This window comes from Zingiber officinale, chromosome 1B (assembly GCF_018446385.1).
Source record: "Zingiber officinale cultivar Zhangliang chromosome 1B, Zo_v1.1, whole genome shotgun sequence".
NCBI lineage: Eukaryota > Viridiplantae > Streptophyta > Magnoliopsida > Zingiberales > Zingiberaceae > Zingiber > Zingiber officinale.
In genome coordinates, this window is record NC_055986.1 from 134,976,839 (window position 1) to 134,999,669 (window position 22,831).

The 22,831-nt window shown below is 40.1% G+C and overlaps 3 protein-coding genes across 6 annotated transcripts; 1 reads left to right on the forward strand and 2 right to left on the reverse strand.

Moving 5' to 3' along the window:
* Positions 1-181: 181 nt before the first annotated feature.
* Positions 182-11,526, reverse strand: LOC121980668 (ATP-dependent RNA helicase DEAH12, chloroplastic-like). The gene is made up of 3 exons (XM_042532806.1): positions 10,508-11,526; positions 3,218-6,359; positions 182-1,514 (listed from the first exon to the last, which is right to left on the reverse strand). Exons 1-3 carry the CDS (start codon positions 11,336-11,338, stop codon positions 301-303), a joined length of 5,187 nt encoding a protein of 1,728 aa, XP_042388740.1. The 5' UTR covers positions 11,339-11,526; the 3' UTR covers positions 182-300.
* Positions 11,527-13,475: 1,949 nt separating this feature from the next.
* Positions 13,476-21,472, reverse strand: LOC121980673 (2-carboxy-1,4-naphthoquinone phytyltransferase, chloroplastic-like). Of its 4 annotated transcripts, none has more exons than XM_042532834.1 (10): positions 21,048-21,472; positions 15,555-15,658; positions 15,211-15,282; positions 15,005-15,056; positions 14,741-14,856; positions 14,552-14,651; positions 14,431-14,469; positions 14,217-14,327; positions 14,075-14,140; positions 13,476-13,992 (listed from the first exon to the last, which is right to left on the reverse strand). In XM_042532834.1, exons 1-10 carry the CDS (start codon positions 21,342-21,344, stop codon positions 13,882-13,884), a joined length of 1,068 nt encoding a protein of 355 aa, XP_042388768.1. In that variant the 5' UTR covers positions 21,345-21,472; the 3' UTR covers positions 13,476-13,881. The 4 variants fall into 4 exon arrangements, with proteins under 4 accessions (XP_042388768.1, XP_042388760.1, XP_042388752.1 ...); XM_042532826.1 differs by having other exon boundaries at positions 14,992-15,085; positions 21,048-21,470; XM_042532818.1 differs by having other exon boundaries at positions 14,992-15,130; positions 21,048-21,470.
* A 149-nt stretch (positions 21,473-21,621) lies between these two features.
* On the forward strand, positions 21,622-22,831 carry LOC121980692 (protein PHOSPHATE-INDUCED 1 homolog). The gene has a single exon (XM_042532856.1). The coding sequence runs from the start codon at positions 21,757-21,759 to the stop codon at positions 22,696-22,698; it is 942 nt and encodes a 313-aa protein (XP_042388790.1). The 5' UTR covers positions 21,622-21,756; the 3' UTR covers positions 22,699-22,831.

Below are 22,831 nucleotides of genomic sequence, written 5' to 3' on the forward strand. Positions count from 1 at the left end.
AAGAAATGGAGTGTTTCTAACCAAATCACCACATCTTCACTAAAAGCAGAAACTTAAGCTCTTTGCTGTAGCTAACTCAGTGGCTGAGCAGGACTGCATGCATATTTAACAAAACAGTGAAAATCACATATGACATCTTCTTGCCCATGACTTGTCAAATGATTGCAAAGAGAATTAAATATTATTAAAATAAAAATCTCTGAAATTTGAGTAAGCTACAGAGTAGTGTCTTGGAGGCTATGTACACACATATAGGGGATATGTAATATTTACATATCTACACTTGCTACCAGGATCAAATCAGTAGGTTTGATGAATAGATCTGAGGTGTGAATAGCACTGATCACTGCTTTTGAAGTAATCCAAGCACACCCAGCAAATGTGCCTTCCACACCTACACTCAACGTGGTTGCAGCCATCAGTCTTCTCAATTGTCCACCCACAGCCCGGGCAGTTGCTTACATTTTCTTTTTCCTTGACCCATTCAGCCAGCGAGAAGTCTGGGTCGTCCTTGTATTCCATGTATATGTCGCAGGAAATGAAAGGATGGTACTCGAGATTGCACTTCCTGCATGTCTCAGCAGTGCAAGCCCCACAGACGAAAGGCCCAACCTCATCATCCGGAAGGGCAACACGATACACTCCAGGGCAGTCAGGCGTCGGACAGAAGCGATAAGCACCATCACTGGATATCACAAACGCACTCAAAGATGCTTTGAATAGCTCCTCCAGCTTCTCTGATGATAATAAAGATTTGAGGTCTATCAGCAGGATTAGCTCCTTGCACCCCTCTTTGATGCAGCAAAGCGGGAAACCATCACGTGATCTCATGGTAGTTTCGCATTGATCCAACAAACAAGATCGACAGAAAGTGTGACCACAAGCTTCAAGTTTGTAAGGATCCTCCAGCTCACACAAGCATATGGGGCATGAAGATTCCAATGACCTCTCACTTACCCCATTTTGATCAATAGCTAATGCCAACTCAGTGATCAAGTCCTGAACCCTCTGCTTTTGGTCCTTGGTTCCACGTACAGAGAGGATATGGCGTCGGGTATTGAGAGTTAACACAACCTCAGGCATATTGTCCTTCAGCCCTTGCAGATCTGTTCCAAACCTGTGAACCACCTCTTTCATCAAGTTTGGTGGGAGCTTACGCCCATGAAGATGGATCTCAAGTTGCTGGTTCCCATGGAGATCAAGTAACATACTAACCAACTTATGCTCGGCAGCAGATACTTGCCTTGGTGGACCAAAAACTCTGATGTTTAAGCTACGCCGGTCACACAAAATATGAATTCCCATTTCCCGCTCGAGAGATTTTATGCATGCCATGCCATCACGAGACCAGACAACTTGTAGGACTGCCGGGTTGAGGCTTGGGTGTGAAATTATTTTGCCTCTTATCAACTGCTCCAGAGGTCTCCTCAAATCTGCAATGGTTTTTGTGGCATTCGCAGATATCTTTATACGATAAGAACCATTATCATTCTTCTCTAGGTTATATGATACACCTGACAAAAAACAACCAGCTAAGAACTTAAAATGATAGGCACATATAATTTACTAAAATGGTCAAAACTTCAGAACAATAGGTATTTATTCACTTAAATGCACAAAAGTAAACAAACAACTATTTGGCACTACCTATCCAAGCCATAGAAACAAACAAACAAACAGCCATTTGCTCACCTCGATAGACCTAAAAAAAAACTACAAGTTATAATTTAGATGTAAGTGGGTTTCAACCAATGCCAAAATGAGGACCGACTCTGGGCCAAAATGAAACATTTAAATAAAAATCAGGCTAAAACAGCAAGTTACAATTCCAAATTAATAAACATATGCAACTTGTACAACTGGGAACTAGAGAGGTAAAAAAAGCTTCAACCGCTCAATGTTTTATGAGAATCAAATATCTGAAAAGATGGCAAAGGAAGAAAGATTAATCAGTTATTTATTCATTGAAAATATGAAATAGACATATCATCACTTTTTTACAAAAATGAACTGAAATATAAGACAAGCTATTCAAAAATTACAAGGAATATATGCTTAAAAAAATGGTAGGTAAATTGTTATCTTTTGATGATGATGAATTGTTGATTGTTCTCTCTGCCGCTTTCAAGCATGAGAAATCTAGAAGGTTGAAGAGGATATTAAAAGTCACTGACAAAAATTTTCCATGTCCAAGATGCATTAATATTTGAAGTAGCAATAGGTTGTAGTTCTTAAAAAAGATGCAGATAACAACCATATTGAGGTTTTGCATGAGGAAACTATCATCCAATTAAAATCATCATCTTCCTCATAGCCATGTTAGTCTCAACTATATGAGATTGACTTCAGCTATTTGAAAATATCTAGCTAATTTACATCACTATCATCCAACTAAGTTTGGTAACAGAGGCACATGCACTATCACCTAGATCATGCAGGAAAGATCTTGTATACAACTCCTGTCTACAAGTTTATAACAGACCTTTTGCAAGCTCAGTAATTTAGCTTTTGGAAGGTGCAAGTTGAAAAGATGCTGCTACTCTTATTGAACCCTGGTGAGCTAGCATCTCGTTAGAGTCATATAATGTGAAATAAGATATCTCGTAGTTGAGTAACCATTGCATACCATAATTCAGTTTGCATCTATAGAGATTGCATTGTTAGTCCACTGGTTATTAACTTCCCTAGGATTTCTTGATAAGAACACTCTGAGTCAACTATCCTTCCTAGGATTTTCTGTTGATATCATCTGTTTTAATTGAGTGTGGGGTGGGGGGTGTAAAGTTGTTGTTGTGTGACCTGGAGGTCACGGGTTCGAGTCTTCTCTTACAAATTAGGGTAAGACTACGTACAATAAACCCTTTCTCAGGACCAACATTGGCAAGAGCTTCATGCACTGAGCTACCCTTTTTTATCATCTATTTTAATTGCTCTACAAGCTCACTGAGTTTTTTTTTAATAGAAAGATGCATTATGGATTTTTAAGTTCATTAAACATCCAAAATTAGAAAAAGCTTCATCTCGACAACATTACAATTATGGAGATTTTTATCACAATCTCATTAACTAATCACACTGCTGTCAGGCCCTTTAGATTGCATTACAGAGTAATGAAAACAATGCTCATACAATCACAAAGCAACAAAGCCAAGAAAATGCAGATGCACATGGATATAAAGTGAAAAAAGTATGTCATCAAATAGAAGTACAAATATACCTTTGCGACACCTGAAACTTTCCAGTAGTGAATCCAGATTTTTCCGGATAACAGCATAAATATGTGAAGGGAAACACAAAGAACTACGAAATACATGTTGACATTGAATCTTCTGCCACGAGAGACAACCGGGTAGCACTTTCCCTTCGATGTGTTCCAAAGCTTTAGCAGCCTCAAGATGCAGACTTCCATCAAATGTAATCATAGCTCTTGTGATTGGATCCTGGGGTGCAGGTCTGAAGATTTCGACACGGAAACTATTGTCAGAGAAATGCTTTTTAGGCATAAAAGGAGAAATCTCCTTGATAAGTGCTTCTTCAAAGGTGGAATTTGGCAGGTCAGTAATTACTTCTGTTCTACAAAGGCGAATGTTGAAGATTTTCCTCTTTGTCAGACTTAGAAAAGCATCATAAAGTTCCGCTTCTGATACATCTTTGGGAATTCCTCTAACAAACACACAGTTTTGGTATTTTTCACTGACCTGAAGATCAATGTATCTGCCTCCAATTGCTAAAGAAAAGCAGTCCTCAATAACATATTCTGCTTCTCCAGGTGCACATGTAACAAGTGCAATTCCCCTACTGGGCTTCCTTGGCCAACAAACCTTTACTCTAACTGCAGAAAAAGGTATGATCTTCTGATCAGCTGTCCTAATCGACAGGGCTTTTAGGAAAGACCCACCAAACTCTAGCATATTTAGCTTGTTAATTGCATATTCAGCCATGTCAGGAGAAAGGAATGTTATCCTTCCCCACTTAGTTCCATCTACTCCATCTTGTCCAGTTCCCACATACTTATGGTAGTTAGCTATTCTACAGCCACAATTCTCAACCATCATTAGAAGTTCCTTATCATCTAGAGCAAGTGAATTTGGATGTAGTATTTCCACTGATAAAAATCGGCTTTCTAGCTCTAGATGCTTAATTTCAGCACCAGAGCCAAAGAGAGCCAAAGAGGAACTATCTGACCGGCCTGGAAATAAACATTTCTCAATGCACTCATTTTTTATGAGTCTTGTTTCATACCCCATGGCATCCTTAACAAAAACAGACACCTCCTCCATATCTTTTTTTGAGGCATATATATAAACCTCATTTTTAACAAAATCAACATCGACGCTGATACGGTTGTCTGAACAAACATTTTGAAGATGTGAAACCACCCTCTGTAAGTTTTGGTTTAGCCTTCCACAAAATCTTCGAAGAATGTTATTGCTAACTCCAGTAATCACATTCATCTGCATCCTACGACTTTCAAGCTGGTACACATCAAAAAGAGGAGGCTGAATCATGAGTAGATCACCAAGGTCCACAGCAGTTACACAAACTAAGTAATCATTAGATAATGACAATATCTCCCCAAATACCACCCAATCGGGCTTTCTCCCATATGCTAGCAAAGAGCTTGATGGATGAAGTTCAATGCACTGACCAGTAATAGCCACTTCATAACCAAGTTGATCACGTCCAGAGAACATTGCAACATTCTCTGAAAGGGAAGAAAGAATGACTTTCTTCAGCAATTTATCATAGGTATTAGGTTTATCAGGATTCCACAGCCAATAACTAGGAATGATAATATTGAGTTCATGTCGGAGACAACTTTCCAATTCTGATATAGCTTCCTTACATCTCCTCATTGACTTTGCATTGATGCTATTTTTCCAACACCAGTTGCTACTTTCTCGTTCAGCCTCCCATGTTCTATAAACTGAGAGAAGAGTGAACAGGTCTCCATCATGATGGCAGAACCGAACCCTAAGACAATCAGCTTTATGCTTGTCCTCTTCAGTTCCAACCCTACAAAATATGCTGCTAGCATTAGCCATTACAGCCGCAAGGACAACACCCTCTTTCCTCAAACCACAGTCAAAGCAATCAAGAATTATTTTTCCCAGTCGTGGTTCAATGCCTAATTTCACCAAATTTTGACCCATCTCTGTAATGTCAAAGACCTCACCTTTTCGTGTGATAGCACCTAAATGTATTAGGTTCTGAATTGCTATTTCAACTGCCCTAGGGCACGGAGCATCAACAAACTCAAAGTCATCAACATTCTTAATACCCAAAGCAAGGATTCGCAAAACAGCAATACCAAGGTGGACTTTCCGGATTTCAGGTTCCTGGTGCATTTTCATTGAATGAAAATCAGACTCTGAATAGAGTCTGTAACACTTGCCAGGTTCTGTTCGACCTGCTCGGCCAGCTCGTTGATTAGCAGAACTTTGGCTGACTGTACTGACCTTAAGCACATTAGTCCCAGTGCTAGGTTCAAACCTGCTCTCTTTAACCATTCCAGAATCAACAACGTACTTAACACCTTTAATAGTAAGAGATGTCTCAGCAATATTCGTGCAGAAAATAACTTTTCTCTTGCCGGGATAATCCTGAAAAACTTTTCTTTGCTCTTCAACAGAAAGTTTTCCATGCATAGGCATTACCAAAGCAGTAGGATCAGTAAAGGTTTCACAAGCCCATTCTACTTCAATCTGAGAAGTCAAAAATGCTAGGATAGCACCATCTTCTTCTGTCTTGTGAATATAACTTACCATTTTTAAGACATCCAAGACATATGAAGCACATTTTCCAGAAGGGGCCTTTATATTAGTAGAACCATAAGGGCTAGCAGATACATCAGCTACATATTTGATTGCCACAGGAAAATTTCTTCCCATGATATAATAGGTGCTGCAACCACAAAAATAATCTGAGAATTTGGTTGCATCAGCTGTTGCAGACATTATTATAAGCTGCAATTGTGGCCTCTTAAGCAGCTCCTTTTTAATCAATGCCAGAAGAAGATCAGTGTTCAAATTTCTTTCATGAGCTTCATCTATAATAATGCATGAAATGCCATCCCAACTTGTATCATTCATAAAGTGCTGAAGGAGATAGTGGTCTGTCATAAATATTATGCCTGATTTAAATTCTTGAAAGGGTACATAACTGGGATAAGAAAGCACAAAATTGTTAGGATAACACCCATTGGCTTCCTCTCCAACCCTTTGTGCCAATGAGTTTACAGCAATTTTGCGAGGCTGCGTGCACACAACAGCTTTCTGAGCAGCAAATCCTGAATCAGCAAGAAACTGTGCCAATTGAGTACTCTTTCCTGAGCCGGTCTCTCCAATCAAGACTACGACCTGTTAAAAAGGAAAAAAAGAACATGCACTGACAAAGAAGTCCATGATTCTAAGATACTATATTGCAAAGAGGATCTCGGAAAGCATAGATGTAACAGAAATCCTAGAAGTCGAATAACATAATGCACAATAGCTAAAGTAAAAGTCTAGCACATTCACTGAACAATTATAAAACTAAAAAATGCACTAGTTGTGCAAGATAAGAATAAAATCATCACCCAAGCTAGCAGCTCAAGAATGTTGTACATGCAGAAGACATAGCTAAAGAACTTACTCCATGACAAGGGCCCTATTGGATTGAAGGACAACAATGCCTCCAGTTAAGTTCAATAAGCAAAGAAGAAAACAAGTTTATCTACAAACACACACACTAGCAAAGGTCTAAACAAAAGGCAATTGGTAACTGAAAGAACTCGGATGAATCATCCTCCCAAATTTAAAGTGAATCAGCCAGTGAAATCTTCTCTTACTTTTGCCAATATCTTGATCAACACTCTGTTGGAAACAATTGTTCCACTTGCCAGTTGATCAACATTCTGTTCATGCAATAGCACTAATAATTCCCCTATTCCAGATGCTTACCAAGGCACAATGTTAGGAAACCTTTAGTGTTAGGAAACCAAAGGTTGTGAACTTCATGATTATCCTCCCAATGGTGTCTTTTTGGAGTCATCTCTCTGCTAGCTACTGATGTGAGGTGTGGTAATCAATTGTATAGCATCCAGCATCAACAATTTCAGAGGCGGTAGTTTGTCATGGGGCCCATGAAATAATAAAGCCAGAAAGAGGATGCATTCTCCTCAGATCAGTGCTTGGCTCACAGACTCCACCATTAATTAATCTTGTCAACCTTCCTTTTCAAAGATCATAGTCATGTGAGTAAAGCTATTTCATGTAACCACAATAAATCTAGCAAGACAATACATCAATGCCAGACACCTATTTTGCCAGGGTGATGGAGGGGCAGCTGTGATGCAAGGAAGCTACATCCATTGACGATCCTCCAGCAGAGTAAGAGGAAACCGAGCGATTTAGGGCTGCTGACCATACACTAGGGACTGGTGCCAAGCGTGTTTGGAAATTATGCTATGGGGGTTCAAAAGGCTGGGAAATGTCGAGGACGGGCACATTTTGAATATCTGCCATGCATACTATGGCTTGACAACTGTCAACATTGCATGCAGTTACGAACTATTGAACCTACTCAATCGAAGCTCAGGTTTGCATTAACATAGTGTTCAGGATGTTAGGACACAGATTAGGTACGCCCATACACGATTGTACACCTTTTTTTGGATCACAATTTATTTACCTTATCCAAAAAAAACTAGCATGGCCTGCTCCACTTATTATAGTAGCATATAGGTTAAATTAATAGTGCATAAGCTGTATGTTTAGAGGATCCTTTACGTATCTTCCAAATTACTCCATCAGCCTAAATTAGGAAGCGCAACTAACTAGATGGCATTTGCAAGCAAGGTTTTAATGTATCCTCCCATACCAGAGTAGAACAATACAATATTGATACCATGCCAAAATCCAAAATACTTGCTAACATGGGCAGATCTTGGGTTCAAAGGGCAATTTCACCCACTGGACTGGACTCAAAGAAATTATTAAAGATAATGTGTATTTATACATTGAACTCAAAAAATAACTATTGGCCACATAATAATGTTTAATATATCTCTTAGCACTGGTCCAACTTTAATATTTGAAAGCATAATCTAATTTTATTTTAGCAATTAATATCACTACCCATCTCACATCTTTTTGACAAATATTTTTTTTTCTTTTTTAATATTGTTTATAGTTTATTCTTTATAATCATTTACCTTCATTATACAAGTATAATGCATTTCAAAGTATTCAATTAATAGCAACGTCTTAAGATTTATTAAGATTTATATTCCGTTTAATGGTTATGTCAATCAATTTTGCCCACATTGGATCTTAGATCCTCATCAATCCGAGATAATTTTAATATAGTTTTACTCTGTTAATCTCCTTCTACATAGTTTGTATAGTTCCAAAAAATTTGCATAGCAATTTGCTAGAAGATAAAATTACAATTTTGAGCAAACAAGTTTAAACAATATAATAAACATCTGACCTAATAAGAAATACACACACACACACACACATACACACACAAATATACATATATCAAGGTTTTAGGCGATAGGTGGTTAGCCCACTCCATAGCACCTATGTGGTAGGTGGGGGCTGAATTAAAAAAAAAAAACCTTTTTTTAAATGAACCAGTCTAGTTCGCCTAGGCCATTTAGGCAGGCAACATTTTGGAATATATATATATAGCAACATTTTGGAATATATATATATATATATATATATATATATATATAACATTAAAATGAATTAATAATAAAATGTAATAATTTGTTTATGCTCGTTTGATTGATGTAGGCTGATAAGTTATGAAAATCGACTTTATTGCTCTATGTATTTATTTTTAAAAAAATGATATGCCTTATACATATTTTTTAATAACTCATAATTAATATGTAATATTAATTCTGTTTAATTAGATACACTTACAAGTCATACAATTTAATCAATAAACTAACTAATAAACCTGCTTAATACCCTCATTGTAACCTATAGCAACCTCAATAATTTGCTTAACTGATGATCTGTTTGATTATTTCTAAGTTATGAAAACTAGATTATATACTTCTTTATTTATAACCCTAAGTTATAGCTACCAGTGCCCACCCACACCCCACATATCTCCTCCCATCTTTTGTTGAAGTTGAAGTATTTTGTGACCTGTCCATGACCACCCCTTCCAAAGCTCAACTGCCCTCTCTTTCACCCTTGCTCACATTTCTTCCTTCCCTTGCAAAATTGTTGCTTTCCCTTCTCCACATTCAAAGCTTCTTCTCCATCTTTTCAGAATCAAATTCTCTATCTTGACCTTGTCATGCAAGATAGTGTCAACACCTCTCGGTACCTCCATTTCAAGCTAGTATTGTCCTTCTTTTGGAAGGAGGCAAAAATGGCCAGATTCCTGTCTATGAAAGACCGTCAACATAAATCCTTCCATTGGATCGCTCCAAATAATCAAAGGAATGGACCTCAATTTGCATCTGCTTCTACAGATTTGAATCTGCTTGCTCCAAAAAAAGCACAGCCTTAAATTTGATGGAACTAACAACTAATAGGCTTCTTAGTGGTTAGATTTGAGATATATGTTAAACGCTCAACCATTTTAATTTATTTGTTTTAGTAGCTGAGGAACTTAACCGACCCCACCTAGTCGGATAAAACTTGGTTGCTATTGTATAGTAGCTGAGGAACTTGTGCAAAATACAGATATAGGGACATGGCAACAAAACTGACGTAAAAAGGAAATATACTTTTAACTAAATTGGGAAAGACGGGAAGTAATAAAGGCAATAAGATAATATGCCATTTCATTTTCCATCCCAACCTTATTAGTTGTGTAAATGGAGATTACAACATTGATCACATAGACCAACGACCATCAATAAGTGAGAACATAGCAATCTTGTTGTTGATGTAAGTAACCCAGGGCATTGAGAAGCTCTCAATCAATAAAAATAATACCAACATCTGATTGTACACTATCAGACGATACTATTGGTGACTCTAAATTAAGGGGGTAAACAATGGTAGGTCAGATAAAAAAAAAATTGCCAAAGTGAACTACAAGAAGGAACAAAGCAGAGATTAAGGAAGCAAGATTGCAGCTGAGATGGAAACAAACTTCAGATAAATGCCTATGGATCAAAAGCCTTATCTAGATAGTGTCAAGAGTAAGGTTAAGTTAAGTTAGAAAGTATAAAAGAATGCTTAGTAAGAAATAAAAATAATGATTCATATTGTCCATTAAAATTGAACATGCAGCAAATGAAGATACACAACGAGTAGTTAAATACAATTACATCATTGTTATTCTCCTTTTGTTATTACTTTTTCATTTGCAATTTTATAAACGAGCATTCTACAATCTAAATGGGGACTGCTAATGGATCAAATTTCCTCTAAAAAATCATATAGCTGCTATTAATTGCTCCATAACCATCACTGTGGTTCAATTCAAACAGATAGTCTTAAAACAACGAAAAAATAATAACAAAAAAATGACATGCTAAAAGAATTACCTGATTGGAAAAAATATGGGAAAGAATTTCCCTTCTGCATCCATAGATAGGTAATCCATCCTCTAACCGTCGGCACTCCCTCATCATCAGTCCATGAATTTGGTTCCAATCTAACTTATCTCCAAGACAAAAAATTTCCTCTTGTCCATCCCGACAGTTAGTCTCTTCATGCAAATCAGGGTGAATGTGGTCTAGTTGCTCCCCAAGTTTAGCAAGAAGACAGCCCATGGCAGCCCGGAACTCCCGTAGCTGATCCCTCAGCTGCTTTCTCTCGCTCAGGAGCCTATTCTTCTCCTCCCTCAGTTCATTAAACACCCGAGGCTTAGTAGGCTTTTTCCGCAGCACTGAACCATTATCCAACTTCATTGAGAGCTCCTCGATCTTCTGCTCAGAAAATCGCACCCTTCTATGACAAAGAAGTTCTCTAATGTGACTGCAAAATAGAGCCTTCAATAGAACCTCCTCTTCGGATTTATCATAGGACGGAGCGTTGAAATCGACTTCAATGAGAGGGGTGAGGAGGTGGGCGCCATCGAGGCGCTGGCTCCATAAGAAGAGAGTGGCGTCAAGGGCGTCGGCGTAGATGTTGTAGAAGAGACGCCCGACGGCAAGGCCTGAGGAGCAGATGCGGTAAAAGGCTGAGCGGGAGGGAATGGAGGAGATGAGCTCTTCGATGTCGGAGAAAGACATGGCCTTGCGTACACCGGGAGTCGAGTAATAGAGAACGACAGCGAAGGGTGGGCGAGGCCTATTCGGTTTGTACGGCGGCCGACGAACCGGCCACGGCGGAGGGCCCTCCATTCGACGACCAGGGAAATCGGCCCGGCTCATCTATCGTACCTCAAAGGAGTCGACGTCGGCAGTCGGCAGTCGGCAGTCGGCAGTCGGTGCCGGTGAACCCTAGAGAGAGGGAGAGGAGCAAAGTAGGGTTTTTAACCATGGTTTTCTTCGTCGGACTTTATTACACGAGATATATATACTTGGGCTTAACAAGTCGTCGAAATGCCCCCCAAAATAACCACTTTCCCCTCGCGTGATGCGAAGGACCAAATTTTGGTTAAATCGAAATGGATTTTGAATAAATTTCAATTGCGAAAAAGGAGGGGGAAAAAGGCATGATCGTTGAAAATCTTTTGAGTAAATTCCATATTTTTAATTATATTTTCCAAAAGAATAAGAATCATTTAAATTCCATAAACAATAATTAATTAAATATACAATCACAATGAAAAATATCTTGATATATAAATTTTATCCCCTGATTATCTCAAACACCATCCAGCAATAGCAGATTTAACGTGGACTTCGCACCTGGTTTTTATTGTCCTTGCATTGTATCGGATTTGCTTTTTCTGTTCCTTGCATTGTACCGGATTTGGAGAAGGACCCCACTGGGAGTTGGTGGTCAGCCACGTACGTCCCTGTTCCTCCAGTGGCAGGATCAGTTCAAAGGCATGTCCAATGGTGTTTTTTTATTTAAACCCGTCTTAAAAACCTGGCATCATTGTTATCAGATTTTTTTTTTTGTTTTGTCAACTTTTGATTGGGTTTGATTTAATATTTTTTCAGCTTTTAATATGATTGAATTAATTTTTCATTTTTTATTTGTTTTGGCCGAACGTTGATTAAGGTTGTTTTGTTTCGAACGTTAATGTTTTTATCATTTTTTTTTCAACGGTACTTTCTGACGTTTCAAACTGTTATTTTTGTCTATCAATCTTTCTAATAAATTTTCTCTTAACCGTAGTCAATTTTAAATTATAGATATATCTATTGCTTCTTTTAAAATTTTCTTATTTCTTCTTATTTCATCCTACCCAAAAGTCATTTCATTCTTTTATTTTTTTTTAATCCATTTCATCCTTTATATTTTTGAAATGGATCCCAATTACATGGAGATTTTAATTTTCTTTTTAATTTTGAAAATACAACTTCGTAAAATTCACATATCAACATCCTTAATTTTTCATTTCCACGTACTATCCTCCAAATTTTCTAAATATTCCATATATTTCATAATTTCTTTCAAATTTTTAAAATTCTCAAAACTTACCATATCTTCTTAGAAATGCCCAATCTTTATTTTATATATATCCTCTTGAATATTGACAATCTATAATAAATTAATTTTTAATATTATTTTTTAACAAATTAAGTGATATAAGAATTATTCATTAACAAATAATTGAGGTTCTTTTTTTAAAAGATATGTCAATTATTAAGTGTGGGGCAAAAAAAAAAAAAAAAAAAAATTTATAGGGAGGATATTTTATAGGAGAGAGAAAAGTCAAATTGTTTACTTTTTGATATGATAATAATGTGGCACCTTGAAAATGACAAAACTTCAATGTAAAATTTTTACATTGGAAATGCACTAGTTATTTTCAATTTGTGTTATTAATAAAATAATTTATTTTGGAAGCTTTTGCAATTACATTTTTTTCAATTTGTAATTTAACTTTCTAAAAAGTTAGACTTTTTTGAAAGAAGCTTTATCTTCGTCTCCACCGTCCATTAAACTTTGCCCTTATTCATATGGACATCGGAATTAAGTTTCACTTTATTATTTTGAACATAATAATATAACAGTTTAATATTCTCCCTTATTTGATGGATTGTTACCTGTCTCTTAATTAAGTTGACAAAGAAATCTCCAATATAATTAGATAAATGCAACGTTTCTTATTCTTGATACAATCATAAAAATCAGAGAAAAGATGATTCAATTTGCAACTATATAGTTATGTGAAATTATTTTAATTAAGATGATAATAAAACTTCTTCGACGTTTTAAATTTTTATTATTAGAAGAGATCAAAATATAGTGCCGTTTTAGGTATAATAATAAAACAAATAAATCCCCAGTATTAGTCTGCCATTAGAGTTTCTTAATTGTTATATTTTTAATTATTACATTAATTATTATTATTATCTATTATTTTAGAAGTAACTTTACAAAGTCACAAAAGAATTTAAGTCCACATCTATCATTATTTTTCTCAAAAAAATAAAAAATAAAAACAAATGCAATCGACTAATTCAATCAAAATGTTCATGCAATCCGTGTCTTCTTTACCACCAGATCCACTCAGCAAGAACTATCTAAGTGTGACCATAAAGCTGCCAAGGAATTCAGCCAAAATATTTATCTATCGAACGGATGGGAATGAGAGTTCTGCTTTTTGGTCTCTGGCAATTCAAAGTACTTCAGCTTCAGCTTCATGGATTCCTCATTTGGAGGTCCTGACCATGAACTTGCAATGCACGAACCTGGTGCTTCTTTCATGTGCTAATGAGGCGACGGTTAGCTGAGATCCATGAGCTTCAATTGTAAAAGAATCCAAAGCATAATTGATTCGAAGTGTCTCCGATTGCTATGCTACAATTCTAGTTCTCGCCAAGAACAAACCAACAGCTAATGCACTTCCAAAGAAAGCGTGCAATCGTACACAATAGTATTTTGCCATGAAAATCTTGATTTTATCCTGCATTTAAAATGAATTGTTGTAACAAAAGGAATTGAAGAAGAATCCGCAATGGTGTTGCATGCTAGGGACTGATGCTTACATTGTGGTTTTTCTCAACAAAGTCAATAACTAGCTTTCCCATCGGGATGGTCAGAACTGCGAGGAGCTAAAAGAACACACAAAGTAAGGACGAATTAGACATTTAAAAAATAAAAAACAAAACTCAACAATGGAATACTTACGAGGCAGGTTAATGGAAGAACATTGCATAAACTGAAAGCCATCAAAAGAATATAAAGTGAAATGACACCATATTTCACTACTTGGGAGCCAGCTCTCGTACCAATTCTAACCTATTGTGCATTTATACGCAGAAAAAGCCTCACGAAAATATCACCAAGAATTTAGTACTTAAGTGGCTTATAAACATGGAGAGATATTTAGAAGAGAACATACCAATGGGGACATCTTACCCACAGTAAGATCTTCATCAATCTGGAAGCATTTGGAGACTTAGTTTTTAACACTATCTAAGCAAAAGGCTAATGGAAAGGAGGTACAAATAAGGATCACAAACCTGGTGAAAATGACTGCAAAAAAGAATCAGTGTGGTAGTTAAACCAACAAGGAAAGATGACGCTAATACCATACTTGTTAGAGGAAGAGAGTTTATCCCACTGAAAAAAATAATATAATCTGGTTCAACTCAAATTGTCTATATAACAAATAAAACATGCAACAGCAAGCTAATGATAGAATGAATTACTTAGATAGGTTTTTACTGCTGCTAGAGAAGTAGAACGAGGTTGTGGCAAATGGACCAAATGCGGCAAAGCATAATGGCTCTCCCAGTCCAAGGTAACTCAGTCGAAAAGGGGGGCACTACAACAAGAAGAGATTAATACTACAATCATACTAGTCTGTTATATTATAATGCCTGAAAAAGTAAACTACAGGTAGCTTCACTTTGTAAAGACTTAAACCTAGAATAATGTTCCATATTAATATCCCGAATACCTGATAAACATACCCACAAAGGATTGCAAATGTCACTAACAGAATGAAGTGGAAATTTCCTGCGTCTGCACACGCCCAGAAAAGACCCATAAAGCTGAGAACAAGTGATGTAATTGCAGCAAACTGGGTCACTCCACGACTATTTCACATACGTATAACAGCAAGATTGTTATTTCATTTTTGTATAGATAATGAAGTGTGGAATAACTGTGAGAGTACCTGCCAAGTATGTTGACAACAGATTCTTTTTTGTTTCTATCTGCCCCGGTATCAAAATCATAAACATCATTGCTGCATGCAAAATGAAACAAAACATTAGTCTCCAATACAACAAGAAAAGGAAGACAGTTGGTTTTATATTGTTGTTAGAGATTGGTACGTAGTATTTGAACCCTAAAATTCCTGCTCCAATATCATGTTTGATTGGCTATCCACTAAACCAAAAGCTCAAGATATTAGAAAAGGAACCAATTTTATATTTATATATTGGACAACCGCAATTGTTTATGTACTAATGAGCGTTAAGCATCCTATTTCTAACAGAATAAGCATACTGCAACTACCTCAAATTGAGCCACGTGATGACAAGAACTGATGCAGACAGAAGTATAAGATAACGCTTTGCAAAAAATAGGCCTGTTTGATGGTAAGCTGCAGCAGTACCTACCTGGTGACTCGTGACAAGAAATCACAAGAATCAGAGGATACAAGCAAAACATGTAAATGATTGCGAATTTGTGATACTGAAAAAATAATTAAATAAGATAGCACAGCACAACTAATATGCCCTAACTACTACATCTTTTCTTCTGTTTTTTTTTTTTTTTTTACATTTTTGCTACAAAAGGAAATTCTACATCTCTAACCTTAGCATATTTCTGCCGATGCACGAAGCTCCCGCCATGCAGGGTCCCGGGAAAGGATTCATTGTACACAGCAAACCCATGACCTTTATGTCACAAAGCAATAACTTTACCGTTACGCCAAGACTCCCTTCTATCACATCTCGAAAAAGAGAATTTTTAATCTTAAATACCCAAAAACCTCTCCCTTAGGTGCCTTGGCATTATGGGTTCTATTGGACTCTCTCTTAGGCTTCAACATGATATTAGAGTCGTATACTGATATAAGGTCATAAACAAAGAATAATGTTATCACGTAGATACATGCATGTTATTTTTTTCATTGATAATCTTCACATCATTTCTAGTTGTAGGTATTATAGACTTACAAGACATCATCCTAGCAGGTGAAAATGAATAACCCACGTGGTGATCTTTCACATAGTTTATGATCACGTAAAGTTGATATGGATAGTTATATTTAAAAGTATCCCTTTACCTACTTCTAGTAGCACATATGTTTTTATGGTGAGAATGGCTTGGAAATTTTTCTAATTGAATTTGTATAGCTATCAAAATGAGGTTTTCCACTCTAGATATTGTATATACAAATTGGGTGTCATTATGAAAAATATATATATACATTTTAGCCAAAATTACATAATTTAAATTTTCTATTTTTCACTTTCAACACATTTTTCTAAAAAATATCTTTTTCAAGTCGAGAACAAAAAGTAATTTTTAAAAAAAAAAATCACTCCAAATGCAGCCTAAAACTCCACTCTTTAATCCCATATCCGTAAAACAAGTTTAATCCCTACATATGAAACGTTTATGCCTATGAGCGCAATGTGTAGCTTATGAGTCATCCAGGTGGCCCAGGAGGTGCATCATGCTGCCTTGTTGGCGCACTTTAAATATTCATGTGCAAACATGATCTAGGTGAAGCAATGTCTCAATTTCCTAATCCAAAATGGTTAATCTGATCCAAGAGCTCCAATTGTACCCCAACAGATACAGTCCAATCCTCATAGCCAATTGAATGGGCATGGATTAGTCAGTAAACTGCTCATAGGATAAGTTGTGCAAATCATTTGGAATTCAACCGAATTTGACAGCTTCTCTTATGCAACATATCATTATCTCGCTCTTGTTTCTAGTTAAGGTGGATCATGGATCCACTTCGACGGTGAAAGCATAAGAGCAAGGATCTCATTGGATCCCAGAGGATAATTGTTGGACTTGGGTAGGAAAGCAACTACTCATTTATTGCAGTTGCTATAGTTTCCTTTTTTTGGTAGATGCAATTGCCACATCTTAACGAAACAAATCTAAATCCACCAACCAATGACTTTTTTTCCAACAAGGCTAAAAACACATGGTTAAATAGTTTTGATCCCTAATACAATATATTCTAAGCTAAAGCGATGCCATATATAAATTAATTTACAAAGGGTACTACTCCCCGTGAATTCATATAGCCATAGATAATCATACCACATGAGTTTACATGTCACTCGCATAGAGAAGAGAACATCAAACTACAAATATATAGTTCGTTTGTCTGAGCGTTAGCATAGAAAATCAGATCAATCTTTTATTCGAAGAAAAAAAAGGGATGGTAGATGATATGGTGCATCGATGTGGGGTCTGTGAGATGATATGGCACGAAGTCAAAGCCATAAAAGAGTCAAGAGTTAAGCCAGCTTGGAGGTCAAAAGTCTTGCCTCTATGACAATGTCACCATGGGGGTCAAAAGTCAGAATTACAAGGAGGTCAAGATTCCGGTACACGTGGCCAAAGTCAAAACTTCAAGTGAGGTACTGGTCAAACGACTAATTCACAAGTTGGACCGGGTCCGGGGACGGATCCGGTCTCTAAAGGGAATTGGAAAAGGACCCGACCCTCCCAGGACAAAATTCAATGGAGGACCGCTCACAAGGGTCAGGTGCAACCAGAGATTGAGGGCGTCTCAAGACCAGTTTATGGATCGGATGGATATAACGAATACGATTTACTTTGAACGGATGCAGGTCAGAGATCCGACCCAACATGCAGGTCGGGAGGATCATACGTATAGGTCGGGACGATCATACCATGGATAACAACAGATGGACACAGGTCAGAGATTCGACCCAACATGCAGGTCGGCGGACACAGGTCAGAGATCTGACCCAACATGCAGGTCGGGAGGATCATACCATGGATAACAACAGATGGATACAGGTCAGAGATCCAACCCAACATGCAGGTCGGCGGACACAGGTCAGAGATCTAACCCAACATGCAGGTCGGGAGGATCATACGTATAGGTCGGGACGATCATACCATGGATAACAACAGATGGATACAGGTCAGAGATCCGACCCAACATGCAGGTCGGCGGACACAGGTCAGAGATTTGACCCAACATGCAGGTCGGGAGGATCATACATGCAGGTCGGGACGGTCATACCATGGATAACAATGTTGGTGCAACCTTAGGTCAAGGTTGACCTGGTTGACCCGACTCGAGTTGACGTGACTCGAGTTGTATTTTGATGTTTGACTTGGGAAGATTGTCAGTGCAACCTTAGGTCAAGATTGACCTAGTTGTGATGCATGTTGATGTTTGACACTCGTGAGAGAGTTCTATTCTTGATGTGGGACAAGAATAGATGTTTGGGAGATTATTGGTGCAACCGTAGGTCAAGGTTGGCCTGGTTGACCTGATTCGGGAAAAGTCCAAGTATGGAGACTTGGCACGGAAAAGTCCAAGCAGGGAGCTTGGCACGCGAAAAGTCCAAGTATGAAGGCTTGGCACTGGAAAAGTCCAAGTATGGAGATTTGGCAGTGGGAAAGTCCTGGTAAGTGAAGCCAGGCAGTGGAAAGTCCTAACTGGGATGTTAGGCAGTGTGGAAAGTCCTGGTGAGTGAAGCCAGGCAGTGGGAAAGTCCTGGTGAGTGAAGCAGTGAGAAAGTCCTAACTGGGATGTTAGGCAGTGTGGAAATCCTGGTGAGTGAAGCCAGGTGAAAGTCCTGGTGAGTGAAGCCAGGCAAAGGGAAAATCCAGATGGATCAGGGATGATCGGACTTCTGGTGTTGGAAAGTCCAAGTAGGTCAAAGGGATTGACCGGACACTTGACTGGTAGGTCGAGAGTGACCGGATGCTTGGGATGAAGTACCATAGGTCGAGGTTGACCGGATATTGGTTTGAAGTCTTGGAACTTGGTTTGGGCAAAACCAAGCTCGGATCGGTCACCGACCGATCCGGTGATACTGTTGCTCGATCGGTGCGGTGACCGATCGATATCGAAACTCTGTTGATTCTTGATCGATCGTGGCCGATCGCCAGCAATGAGGCGAAAAGAGGCAGGTGATCGGTGCGGGACCGATCAGAGACGATGTCGCGGAAGCACGGCGAGTTGGGATCGATGCGTGGACCGATCCAGGTCAGCCGATCGGTCCACGCATCGATCTGTGAAGGTTACGCACTAGCGGTCGATGCGGGACCGATCGGCCCGATCGGTCCGTAGACCGATCGGGGTTCTACTTCTCAGTTTCTTCGCTGTCTTCTTCGCAGGTATAAAGGGGTCGAGGGCTGCTGCTGCGCGACAACTTCTTCCTCTTCTCTTTTGCTACAGAGCTGCTGTTCTGGTGCTTGAGTTTTGTTGAGCTCTTCTTCGCAAGCTTCGCGTGAGCTTCCGGCTGGGTTCCTGCTGTTGTAGGCGTCGCTTGAAGTTGCTGCTTCATCCAGCCGACAAGAAGGCAAGCGAGTGCTATTGTATTCATATTGTATTGCTTTTCCTGCTGTTCTTGTACTCTTTGTTTGCTGTTGCAAACGTTTGTGGCGAGGTTTCTCCACCCACAAGGAGTATATTGTATTAACCGGTTCTCCGGGGACTCATCCACCGACGGATTGACTGGACTCGTCCACCTTACGGACACGCCGAGGAGTAGGAGCCCTAATCTCCGAACCTCGTTACATCCTCGTGTTAAGGTTTGATTTCTTCTCTTACGTTTCTTTGTATTTTCCGCTGCGCTAACACGTTTCGTAGGAAGAAACGCGAAAGATTGGGGTCGGCTATTCACACCCCCCCTCTCTAGCCGTACAAAGGATCCCAACAAACAACAGATGGACACAGGTCAGAGATCCGACCCAACATGCAGGTTGGCGGACACAGGTCAGAGATCTGACCCAACATGCAGGTCGGGAGGATCATACGTGCAGGTCGGGATGATCATACTATGGATAACAATAAACGAAATCAGAGCAGGGAGCGAACTCAGCGTGCAGGTCGGGAAGCCGACCCAGGGTGCAGGTCGAGAATCAATAGATCATTGAGATGTACATACTTTAGACGGCACAAACAAAGGGGGGTCAGGGGGGCAGACGCTACATGACAAATAGGCCTGCAAGGAATCGTAACCACCTATCAGAAAACAATCATCACATGTCAGGGAATATTCTAACAGTGGGAGGCTCCTACTCCTCTGGGTTTCTCCGCCGGCCTATGAGAGAAAGCCACGTGTCAATCACCGCCGGACAGAGCCTGACACCCGACATTCCCTGACATTCGCCAGGTTCCAGAAGCCCCAGTTGCAGAATAAAAAGGGATGCTTTGTCCCTTACGCAGGTACGCTCACTCGTCATTTTTTACCAGTCTTTTACTTTTTCTAGCTTTCTCTGTGATTTCTGGGGAAAAAGTACCTGATTTGAGAGTCGGAGGGCCTGACCCGGGGACTTTTTCCCTGGTTTCTGGTCTCTAACGACCGTGTGACTTGTCTGAGTGTACGCAGAGCGATAGCGCCATCATCCTGAACCTTTCTTCCCTTCGTACCACCGCTCGTGCACACTTGTCCAGGGGGTAACTTACTGACTCAGCATCTCAACGACTTTTCGTCAACGTTCGGCACAGCAAGACCCGCCCTCATCCGACTCAGCTTCCGGGATCAGTAGATATCCCAAAAAGACTTCATTTCTTCTGTGTTTATTTGGGTTGAAAAGAAACATCAATCTTTTATTTTTAAACTATTTCATTTCTCACTTGTTTCCTTTTCTCCTAGTAACGAAACTGTCAAATAACAAAACCCTCTCAAAGTCGAGCATACTGCCATGCTTGATTTTGAACCCATTGCCCATTAACATAAATATATAAATAAATAAGTCAATCATTCAAAAAGAAAGAGTTACTATAATCGCTAACCTAAACCGAGGAAGCGACAAGCAGCTCACCGTGAGAGGTACAAGGGCGACGGAATAGATGGGTAGCTTAGCGGCCCGCCAAAGCAGCGTTGCCCTCGAGACGCCATCTCCATCGCCTCCAGAGAATGCTTCTGTAGAACACCTAGGGTTCAGAGGGCGGAGCGTCCTCCTCGCTGAAACAGCCCTTCTGCTCCCCCTTGCGGATGGGGCAGCGGTGGGTCTCCGGAAGACGAGCGGAGTGAGAGTAGCCGTGTGGAGGGAGGGAGAAGAGATGAAGTGGGAGAGAGGAGGAAGGGCGGTTACTGGCGTAAGAGCGGCAGGAGCCATCTTTCACTAGTGCATCCTTGCTGCTGGGCGAGGCGAGCGACCAGGAAAGCTACGAGACCGGTAGAGGCGATGAGTATTTGCCAATTCAACGGTCCCCTGAATCACCACGGCGGAGATAAGGCTTTGTGGGGCCACGTCGAATGGGATTCTTAAGCGAGGTGCAATAACAATTTTTAAGACACGCAACATGATTATTATTATATTAATTTGAACGCCCCAAACAATAAACTATACTTGAATCATCCAACACTCAATCTCTGTTCATCAGTAATCCCTTTCCTCCCATCATCGACCAACACGAGATGAGAGCACGAATTCTTCCTTTCTTCCTCAATCAACCATCATCCTTATCTTCTCGTTCATCTCCCTCTATATATATACACGATACAAGTTATCCTCTCCCTCAATTCTCATGGCTTCCTCCACCCTTCTTCTCCTTTTCCTTCTCCTCTTAGATTTCCTATACCCATCCGAATGTGCTGCATCGAGAAAGCTCACATCCGTCTACCATCCACCTGCCACCGTCCTCACTTTCCACAATGGGACCCTCCTCGATGGTCCGATCCCCGTCTCCATCCTTTGGTATGGTCACTTTTCTTCCTCCCAACGTGCCATCGTCGCTGACTTCCTCCTCTCCATCACTCCCCCGCACCGCCCCACCACCTTCCCTGCCGCAGCCCACACTGTCTCCCGCTGGTGGCGCACCGTCGACCTCTACCTCCAGAAGGCCGGGAGACGACGAGCCCGCGTCCTCCTTGCCAATCAGGTCCTCGACGAAGCCTGCTCCCTCGGCCGGCGGCTGAGCCGGCGCCAGCTCACCGACCTCGCTCGCGGCCTGGGCGTCATGCCGGGCGGCGTCACTCTCGTGTTCACGGCGGCGGACGTGGCAGTCGACGGATTCTGCTCCTCCGCGTGCGGCCTACATGGCTCGATCGGCCAGGAGCCGAACCGATCCGCCTACATATGGGTTGGGGATTCCGCAGCCCAGTGTCCGGGTCAATGTGCCTGGCCATTCCACGAGCCTATTTACGGCCCTACCGGCCCGGTCCTCCGTGCACCCAATCTAGACGTTGGGTTGGACGGCATGGTCATCAACTTGGCCACCCTGCTCGTTGGCGCCGTCACCAACCCATACGGCGGTGGCTACTTCGAGGGCCAACCCACAATGCCGATCGAGGTCGGGGCCGCCTGTGCAGGTGTGTACGGCCAGGGAGCGTACCCTGGTTATGCCGGGAAATTGAGAATGGATATGAAGACGAGAGGGAGTTATAATGTGGAAGGAGAGAAGGGAAGGAAGTATTTGGTGCCGGCTTTGCTGAACCCTATTAGTCATGCTTGCTCGGTCACCGCTTGATGCTTGATTTTGTGTTCAGTTGCGCCAAACTTCTTTGTATATAATATAAAGAACATCACGAATGTTAATGCTCCATGATCCTATCCGAAAATAGGAGAGTGGAAAGTTGAGATGTGGCTGTTGTGTTTGATTG

Excerpts from the sequence above, each read along its gene's own strand:
- LOC121980668 (XM_042532806.1), bottom strand. The coding sequence starts at position 11,338 with ATGAGCCGGGCCGATTTCCCTGGTCGTCGAATGGAGGGCCCTCCGCCG. Across the intron at positions 6,360-10,507 it reads CCCATATTTTTTCCAATCAG|GTCGTAGTCTTGATTGGAGA; the intron begins GTAATTCTTTTA and ends CCTTTTTAACAG. Across the intron at positions 1,515-3,217 it reads AAGTTTCAGGTGTCGCAAAG|GTGTATCATATAACCTAGAG; the intron begins GTATATTTGTAC and ends GTTTTTTGTCAG.
- LOC121980673 (XM_042532818.1), bottom strand. The coding sequence starts at position 21,344 with ATGGCTCCTGCCGCTCTTACGCCAGTAACCGCCCTTCCTCCTCTCTCC. Across the intron at positions 15,131-15,210 it reads GTTGTCAACATACTTGGCAG|TCGTGGAGTGACCCAGTTTG; the intron begins GTACTCTCACAG and ends TATGTGAAATAG. Across the intron at positions 14,328-14,430 it reads TGGGTAAGATGTCCCCATTG|GTTAGAATTGGTACGAGAGC; the intron begins GTATGTTCTCTT and ends AATGCACAATAG.
- LOC121980692 (XM_042532856.1), top strand. The coding sequence starts at position 21,757 with ATGGCTTCCTCCACCCTTCTTCTCCTTTTCCTTCTCCTCTTAGATTTC.